The 9,621-nt window shown below is 34.8% G+C and overlaps 1 protein-coding gene and 1 long non-coding RNA gene across 2 annotated transcripts; one reads left to right on the forward strand and one right to left on the reverse strand.

Moving 5' to 3' along the window:
* Positions 1-6,574: 6,574 nt before the first annotated feature.
* Positions 6,575-7,090, forward strand: LOC120192691. Its single transcript, XM_039195430.1, has one exon. The coding sequence runs from the start codon at positions 6,575-6,577 to the stop codon at positions 7,088-7,090; it is 516 nt and encodes a 171-aa protein (XP_039051361.1).
* A 2,214-nt stretch (positions 7,091-9,304) lies between these two features.
* Positions 9,305-9,585, reverse strand: LOC120192639. Its single transcript, XR_005522788.1, has 2 exons — positions 9,395-9,585; positions 9,305-9,341 (listed from the first exon to the last, which is right to left on the reverse strand). It is a non-coding gene; the product is annotated as an uncharacterized LOC120192639 (long non-coding RNA).
* Between the last annotated feature and the right edge of the window lie 36 nt (positions 9,586-9,621).

Raw genomic sequence — 9,621 nt, forward strand, 5'->3', positions numbered from 1 at the left:
CTAAAAGATTGTTGTCGTTTGGAAGCCGAGAGGTGTTCATCAAGTCGGTGGTTCAGGCACTCCCTGCTTATGCTATGACTTGCTACCTGCTTCCCGAAGGGGTTATTGAGGACATTAAATCACAAGCTAGATCTTATTGGTGGTCCGGAAAACAAAATTCTAGAGGTTGGTGTAACATCCCAAATTATGGGTTAGTGACCAAATTGTAAAGTTTCAGAATTTGATGACTAAGTAGAAGAATGAAATAGTTCAATGATTATTGGATATATATGATGAAGGTTATTTAGTAATTATTAAAGGAAATAAGGTAAAATGGTCATTTGATCATTTAAGGAATTAAATAAATGTGATAGTGGGATATATATTACACGGTGAAATGAGAAATAATGTTTCCAGAATTCTCTTCTCCTCCTTTCTTCTTGTGCGTGAAGCTCCAGCTCAAAGGTGAGTTTCTTAATTAGTTGGTTATTTGTTGAATTAAAAGTTGGGTTATGATTCTTAGTGATACTTAAACTTAAAAAGGCTTAAGTTATCTTAAAATCAAAAGATAAATGAGTTAGGAAGATTTAAGATTTGGAGTTCTTGAGTGAATTTCCAGAATAGAGTTGATAAGTTGAATTTGAAGCTAAATTTGACTTGTCATCAGCTTAATTAAGAAGTATTAAGTGTTAGAATTGGATTTAAAACATGTGGAAAATAGGGTATGATTCTTGAATTCCTAAAGATGAGAGGATATTAGGTTAAAGATGAGATAATGAATATTAATGAGTTTAATTATGTATTAAAATTAGGAATAGAAAGGGGTTGAATATGAATGATTTAATAAATCCAAAAAGAAGGATTTTTCGGGTTAAAAAAAGTTCTTGGGCATAGTGCATCGATGCTATTCATAGTGCACCGATGCATCATGTTAAAACCCAGAATTTTTTTTGAAGGTGTATCGATGCATTGGTAGTGCATCGATGCACTCTTTTAATAAGGAAACATCGAATGCAATTAGTGCATCGATGCATAAGGCATGCATCGATGCATCTTATAATAATACAACATCGAATGCATTTTATGCACCGATGCATCAGTAGTGCATCGATGCATACCTTCATTAAAAGATGAAATTGTCTTTCTCTTAGTCTAAAGAGTGAACCATTAGAGTATATTAGTTATAATACTAATATAGATCTATGTATGATGATGTAGATATAGAACGTGATCCCGTTCGGATCAATTGAAGAATTATAATCGAATCAAAGCGAAGCTAGGTGAGTGCACATTCTCTAGTATATGAGGTTCAAGGGAAAATAAGAATTGTGATAAGTCTATTTCCAATAGTGAAAACATGAATTCATAGAAGTATGTATTGTTATGAATTATATATGCGCATGAGTATATGTGTTATTGATATGAATATGGTAAGTAAAGGATTAATGGTGATGATAAGAATAATAATAAGGATAATGAAATGATACGTATATGTGAATATATGTATTGATGTGTTTGTATGTATTGTAAGATGATATGTTTATGTGATAACATGATAAGATGTCAATGATTTACATGTTATATGAACCATGAGAAATGTTATGAGCCATATGAAAGAGAAGTATATGTGATACATGAGGGTGAATCCTATGTGACATATGAATATGAATTCATATGAAAGTGACATGAATTACATGAAAGAAACTCGTGATTACATGTATATGTGAATGAAACCATGAGCTTATGAATATATGATATGGTTACATGGATATGTAAAAGAATATAAAAGTAATGCCCATGTTATGTGTCAGAGAGCTAGGGGTATAGTTGGATGCCAAGAGTCGAGGGTCTATGTGGTCCTTCGGGACATATGTATCTTTGGAACATGTATGAAGTCTGGTGAGACACATACTTGAGCCTTGGCATATGTTATGATTCTTAAGGAATGATATGTGGTCTTCGGGACATATATGTATTCTTGGAAATGTGTGAAGTCTGGTGAGACACATACTGATCCCTATATATATATGATTCTTAAGGATGATATGTGGTCCTTATGGACATTATTATATGGCACTACGGTGCAATTCTACGCGGCACTCCGGTTGCAATTCTACGGGCACTTCGGTGCAATTATAGAGCTGTGGTGACAACATTAGTGCACAACCTCATGTACTCGCATATCTTTAGTTCTCACTGTTATCATGGGCTATTAAATAGATAATATTAATAAAGTGATATGATAATATGTGTTTCCTTGTGGAATTTCATGTGTGATATTGATTGTACAAATGGTAACTTATAGACCTATATGAAAGGAATCAATGATAGTGATAAAATAAGAAAGAAATGAAGATGATAATAAATTGCTTGGGGTACGTGTTTTATAATAGTATATATAGGTATATGTTATATGATATGGACAAAGAGATCAGGAACATGAGATAAGAGATATGAATGATAATGACATATATGTATGCATATATTTTTTACATGTAAAAGTATGAGTGGTAGAAATGATAGTATTAATGTTTAGGAATAATATTAATTACCGTTTACCTTATATGTTATATGCCTCACTAAGTCTTTGACTAAATGTTTGAAGTATATGTAAATAAATAAGTGAAATACATGCTCTGATGGTTTGTAATAATGAAAATGTTTTTATGTAAATTAGTCATTTATGTTATAAAAGTTTAAATTACTCATATTTATACAAGTACATGTTTTAAAAGGTCAATGTGACACCGGATTCGTTTCGGGTCGGTACGGGTTGGGGTGTTACATTTAATGGTATCAGAGCCACGGTTTAGCGATTCTAGGCTTAAATAGAAGTCAGAAGTATTTTAAAAAAAGTGTGCATGCCAACTCAAAGTGAAAAATTATGATCTGATAGTGTAAGGAGTAGCTGTCTTGCTAATAAAAATAGATTATTATGTGATAATAGAAGTATGATAATAAGAGCTTCGAAAGAAGTGAAAGGTAATAAACCTGAAGGTAATAGCATTCACTACCCTGGCCAGGCAGGGAGAAGAGCGAACACCTCAAGAAATGCTGTATAAAATTTGGAAAATTTCTTGTTGAAGAATGTTCTGATGTGTTACAATTATATTTCTTTAACTCATAGAATGAATGTATCAAATTAGTGATAAAGTTGCGAGCACCAAGTTCAAGGGTGGATTTGAGGAAGGTTTATTGTTATAGACCTTTGGTTGAATGATATGATAGAAGGTTTCATTTCTTCAAAGTGGAGATGTTGAATTGAGTAGTTTTGTTACTACTTTGGTAAGTTAGAGTATGGTGGACAATTGTCAACCTAAGAACGTTTAAAAGATTAAATGATGTGATTAGAATTGTATAAGCGTTCAAGAATAAGTGCATTGATGATCAGTTATAAGACAGATGAAACTAGAATACACAAGCTTGAAACAAGGGAATTACACCTTGTATGAGTATGATTATAAGTTTATTAAGCTAAGCAGAATTGCTGCTGAGTTAATTCCGACTGAAAATGATACATGTGATTTGTTGTTAGGACTTGCGCCTTAAAAAAATAGTGTTACTGGTTTTGAATTTGTTATCGTTTCAAGAAATGGTTAATTGTGTTAAAGCTTTAAAGAGAAAAAGCTCAGAACGAAAAGTTTGGAGAAATAAAATCTCAGATGATTAAGAGAATTAGTGCTTCATAGAATTTTGCACATCAAAGAAAGGTAGAGATTCTGGTTCAACTTTAAACCAGACATGAATTAGTTGTATTCTCCATCAGAGAATCAAATCAGATGAGGGTTCGACAGACTCCAACAGTAGGTTTGATCTTGAAAGATTAAACAAAGAGTTAATTGAGGATAAGTCAGGGTAAAGACAAACCCTTGTGAATGGGTTAAAAGCTCTTTTAGAAGTTATGTAAATCGAAGCAGAAAAAGTTTTTAAAGGATTAGATGAGTATTGAAATCTGGTGATTTTTTTTAAAACAAGTGGAAAACATAAGTATAAGAATGGTAAAGAATAGGTTTGTGTGAGTAAAGTTGACTATCAAAGTAATGAAAATGTGATAAGGAGTGATAGTTAAGGATAAATATATGTGATATAAAGAGCATGGGAATATGAAGAACATGATATGGTTTAGTTATGTATAAGACAATGCGGATTATAAAAGGATAAATGGATAAAGATCAGGAATGGATTAAGTGTTTTGTTAGAAATTAAATAATGTGAAGGATAAGAAGTATAAATGTATCAAGTGAGGTAGATATTGTTTTTGTATTTAAGATGGAAAGAGTTAGCGTGGGCTAACAAGATTATGGGACGGAATGCATTGAAATTACAAGATTTCAAGATATGGTAGGTTATGATAACCAAATATGAAGTGAATATGGATACAGTTGTATACCGTGATTATAGTAAAGTGATAGAGGAAGGAAGTGAGGATTCAAATGTTTGAGTAAAACTAAGGATTGATAAGAAGAGTTAAGTATGGTTCTTAAGGAATGATATGTGGTCATTCGGGACATATATGTATTCTTTGTGAGGATTCAAATGTTTGAGTAAAACTAAGGATGATAAGAAGAGTTTAAGTATGGTTCTTAAGGAATGATATGTGGTCATTCGGGACATATATGTATTCTTTGGAACATGTGTGAAGTCTGGTGAGACACATACTTGATCCCTAGTATATGTATATGATTCTTAAGGAATGATATGTGGTCCTTATGGACATTATTATATGGCACTACGGTGCAATTCTACGCGGCACTCCAGTGCAATTCTACGTGGCACTTCGGTGCAATTATATGAGCTGTGGTGACAGCATTAGTGCACAACCTCTATGTACTCGCATATCTTTAGTTCTCACATGTGTATCATGGGCTATTAAATAGATAATATTAATAAAGTGATATGATAATATGTTGTTTCCTTGTGGAATTCATGTGTGATATTGATTGTACAAATGGTAACTTATAAGACCATATGATGAAAGGAATCATGATAGTGATAAAATAAGAAAAGAAATGAAGATGATAATATAATTGCTTGGGTGTACGTGTTTTATAATAGTATATATATGGTATATTTATATGATATGGACAAGAGATCATAGGAACATGAGATAAGAGATATGATAATGACATATATGTATGCATATATTTTTACATGTAAAAGTATGTGGTATGAAATGATATTAATTGTTTAGGAATGATTATTAATTACCGTTTACCTTATATGTTTATATCCTCACTAAGTCTTTGACTTAGCGTGTAAGTGATTTACACGTAGGTTTCGAGAGAGGAAAGAGCAATGTGGAGCAAGACAGGTTTTCTCCTTACTAAAGGTCAGATCAAAAAGATGTGAATATTTTAGTATATAAAGTTCTAGTTGGCATGTTTTCAAAGAATCCATTGTTTAAGCTATGAACAGTTTTATAAATGTTTCGAATAGTTATATGTAAATAAATAAGTGAAATATCATGCTCTGATTGGTTTTGTAATAATAAAATGTTTTTATGTAAATTCGTCATTTATATGTTTAAAAGTTTTAAATTACTCACTATTTTAAACAAGTACATGTTTTAAAAGGTCAATGTGACACCTCGGATTCGTATCCGGGTCGGATACGGGTTGGGGTGTTACAGTTGGGCTATGGTTGCATGGGATAGAATTTGTCAGCCCAAAAAATTTGGTGGGATGGGGTTTAGGGATCTTAGACTATTTAATGTGGCGCTGCTTGGGAACCAGATTTGGAGATTTATTCAGGATGATAAATCGTTGGCGTTTAAGGTCCTTAAAGCGAAATACTTCCCGAGCTCGTCGTTTTTTTAGGCTAGGCTCGGGGCTAATTTTTCTTATGCTTGGGCAAGTCTTATGAAGGCAAAAGAAGAGCTCAAGATGGATTTTTTCTGGAGAGTGGGTATTGATAGTGAGGTTCGTATGTTTAGGATAAATGGGGGGATGCTAGCCCCTTCAAATGGAGAGAGAGATACATGGATAATGCTGATCAATCGGTTCGGGTTACGGATTTCATGATTCCTGGGTGTGCTAGGTGGGATGAGCCTAAGGTGCTCGGAGTGTTTCGGACGGAAGATATTGCGCAAGTTCTCAAGATGTTAATTGCTCCGATAAGGGGATAGGATGTTATGGGGACATCATGGTTCGGGCTTTTATTCTGCTAAGTCTGGCTATAACTGGTTGAATCTTCGGAATAGTCCGACCTTGGTGGCGGTTGGAATTTGGAACGGAGTGGCTAGAGCACGGGTTCTTCCAAATATTAGAATTTTTGGATGGCGTATTTGTCATGAAGCAATCCCTGTGGGCGCCAAATTGTTACAAGCAAATATTGGAAATGGAGTTTGCCCTCTGTGTAATCGAGAATTGGAATCGATTTTGCATGCTATTAAAGATTGCCCTAAAGTTAAGTCGGTTCTTGTGTTGTCGGGGCTTTCTCCTGTGATTGTTGATTGGAGTGGGAATTCTCCTTTATCTTGGTTGGCCTTTGCTCATTCCAAATTAATCAATGAAGGTTTCGATCTTTTCCTTTCGTTGCTTTGGAATCTTTAGAATCGGCGCAATAACTTGGTGCATAATGGGGGTCGCAATCGGATATGGACATTATTTTTAGTTCCTCGAGTTTGATTGGGGAGTTCAATAGAGTGTCTAAGACAGGTGGGGCTTCAAGGGATGATGAAGTTATCTGTCGTCAATGGGTTTGGTTAAAACCGGTTCAGGATGAAGTGAAAATTAATGTGGATAGGGCTTTTTGCAAGGATTCTAGTGTTGCGGCCATTGGTGTTGTGGCTAGGGACGCGTATGGTATGGTGATTGGGGGTTTTTCTAAGAAGATTGAGCCTCCATTTTCGGCCGAGTCATCGGAAGCTGCTGCGTTTACGGAAGGCATTCGGATGGCTTTCGAGAATGGGTGGAATAAAGTTGTTATTGAAGGTGACGCCATATCCATTGTCCACAGGTTGGCTAATCAGGTGACGGGAAAGATTCATGATTTATCTACAATTAGATTGCTGCTCAATGAGGCTAGACAAATGTTAGTTAGATTTCTTACTTTTAAAGTGCATTATGTATGTAGGGAAGCTAATCGTGTCGCCCATTCTCTTACGCATTAGACTTTATCGAACAACAATCCAGTTTGATTTTACTTTGATGAACCTGATTGTATCAAACAAGTTATTATTGATGATGTTATTGGAATATAAGATTTTACCACTGCAAAAAAAAAATAAAAATATGAAACCCTGAATTGTCAATCCCACTGTCGTATTTGTCAGTCACCTAACCACTTACATCAGCTGAAAAACGGCGTCGTTACCATCAATTCAAAAATCAGGTTCGCTTTCCCAGGTTCAATTGAAGACCCACCAGAGTAGAAACGTCTCTCCATTGGTGTCTCTCTCCGCTACTGTTAAAATTGAAAGGTCTCTGGGACTGGCAACATCATCAACGGCGTCAACAGGATGGCTGAGCTACATCTCATCTATGTCAAATTTCATTATCATTGTTCGCATTCCTCTTTTCAGGTCACTTTCATTTTATCCCTTTCATTCTTTTTTGCTCCATTGCTCCCTAGATTCATTAGTTCTCATTTTCATAGTTGTTTCTCAATCTGGGTGTTGCTTAGATTTTATTATTTTCATGTTTTAGCACTTGGGTTTTGGCTATTTCAACATTCTAGTTTGTTTTGTTGCTCTACTTTTCTCTCTTGTCTGTACCTTTTTAGATATGTCGGTTCCTGTGTTTAGTTGCATTTTTTTGCTTTTAAGTTTTTTCTTTTCGTTTTTGGCAAGTAGTTATGAGATCTATTTCATATAGACGCTTGGTCTATTTGGATGTAACAGTGAATGAGAAAGCGCCGAGAAGAAGGTAATTAAAGTCGGAACTAATGCTATTGTCGACTGGACGATGAACTAATGTTGTTTTGTGAGCAGTAGTCGTGAGGTTCAGATTTTTAGATATATCACAGTTAAGATTTCGCTAACTGATGAGGATATTTAAGGTTGTTCAAAGGGTTCTCCAAAGAGCAAAGTATTGTGAACTGAAGCTAAACGGTGCTCTGCATTTTAATGTAATGTTATGCCACTGCACCGGTGATTCCAACTGAAGCTAGTACTTTACATTATTCAAGATTTGAAAACTTTAAGAATCTTGTCTCTAAGCGGCCCAGACTATTTGTCTGGTCTAATTATTAGAGCATGAAATGCCCACACTGTCAACATGCTAGATTCAAGAAGTTATTTATGTTTTTGTTTCACACAAATGATTGACTGTATCAGGCAATGTTGGTGGTGTTTCATGTATATAGTGATTAAGGAACGCTATACTCTGCAGAAACTGTTTTCCCTTTTTTTTTGTAGTTGCGATGTTAATTTGATCTGAGCTTATAACTTAAGCATAGGTGGCCTGTTTGGGCAACCATGCCGATTAGAAATTGAATGGAATGCTTTTATTTTTTTGTTTTAAATTTATTTAAGATGAATTTCTTAAAGAGACAGCCATGAAGACTGTAAATATGACTTCATGTGTTCAACTCATATGCTGCACCCAATGTGCTGATCCTGAGATTGTTCAAAGTATTCCAAGTCTTTCGGACAAGATTGTGTACAACAATAAAAACCTCTGCATTGAAACTGCACCTTCTTTGAGTGAAACATCATACTCGAGTTCTGAAGATATGAGATTGAATAATAAGCTTCTTTTATTGTTTTCACCTAATGAAGTTTTAATAAAATAATGGCAATTGAAAACCCTGGAGTTTTTCAAAGAGAAGGAAACAAACTGTAGTTCATGAAAACTGAAATGATTCCTGGCTAATCATTCTCGAAAGTAAAATATTTGCTATAAAATATATATCATGCAGTTATGAACAGCTGAGTGCTAAATTGTATTTGTTAACTTCCCGTTCAATGAGTTCCACTCAGAAGGATTCCTTGGAACTAGCACCCCAAGGGTTAGTTAGTTGCTTTTTCAGTTGCCTTACCTGGATATAGGTGCATTTGTTCATTCATCGTTGTTGGAAATATTATGAAAATAAATGATGACATTCCTTTTTTATTTATCCATGGTCTTTTGATCGAGGAATATATGAACGAGTAAAACATACTGGAATTTGATTACAAAATGGGTATTCATTAGCTTTTCTCTTTCGGCAGGATTCCATTGAGACCTGGAATGTGTTCAACTCTGTTGCCGTGTTACATCTTCCCAGTTGATTGCAAATAACCCTTTCCTACCTGAGGTGAAGGCACTCCTTTTTCCTGGAGGCACTGCCAATGGCCTTGTCAAGAACATCATGGTAAATTTCTAATTTCCTACCTGAGATTGTTGGACCGTAAAAGTAAATGGCTCCTATGATCCGCCATTCTATGATCCACCATTGAAGCTGGGCTAACCTGTTAAACGTCTATAACTTGAACAAAGGAAGCCTCTGCAGTACCTGACACCCGGTGCTTAGAGGTTCTTATCCTTCCACCTTTTTGTTTCAGTTACATTTTCTGTTTTAGTATGAAGAAATCTTCTATTCTTTCATGCGTAGGTCTTGTAGGAAGGCATATACATAGTCTGTCTTACTTGCCCATACATAAATTATTTGCAAAAAACAAACCTTGTGTCATTATCACAGGCTAGATTAATGAAAAGTATA

This window comes from Hibiscus syriacus, unplaced genomic scaffold (genome assembly GCF_006381635.1).
Source record: "Hibiscus syriacus cultivar Baekdansim isolate YM2019G1 unplaced genomic scaffold, ASM638163v2 tig00116976_pilon, whole genome shotgun sequence".
In the NCBI taxonomy this organism is placed as follows: domain Eukaryota; kingdom Viridiplantae; phylum Streptophyta; class Magnoliopsida; order Malvales; family Malvaceae; genus Hibiscus; species Hibiscus syriacus.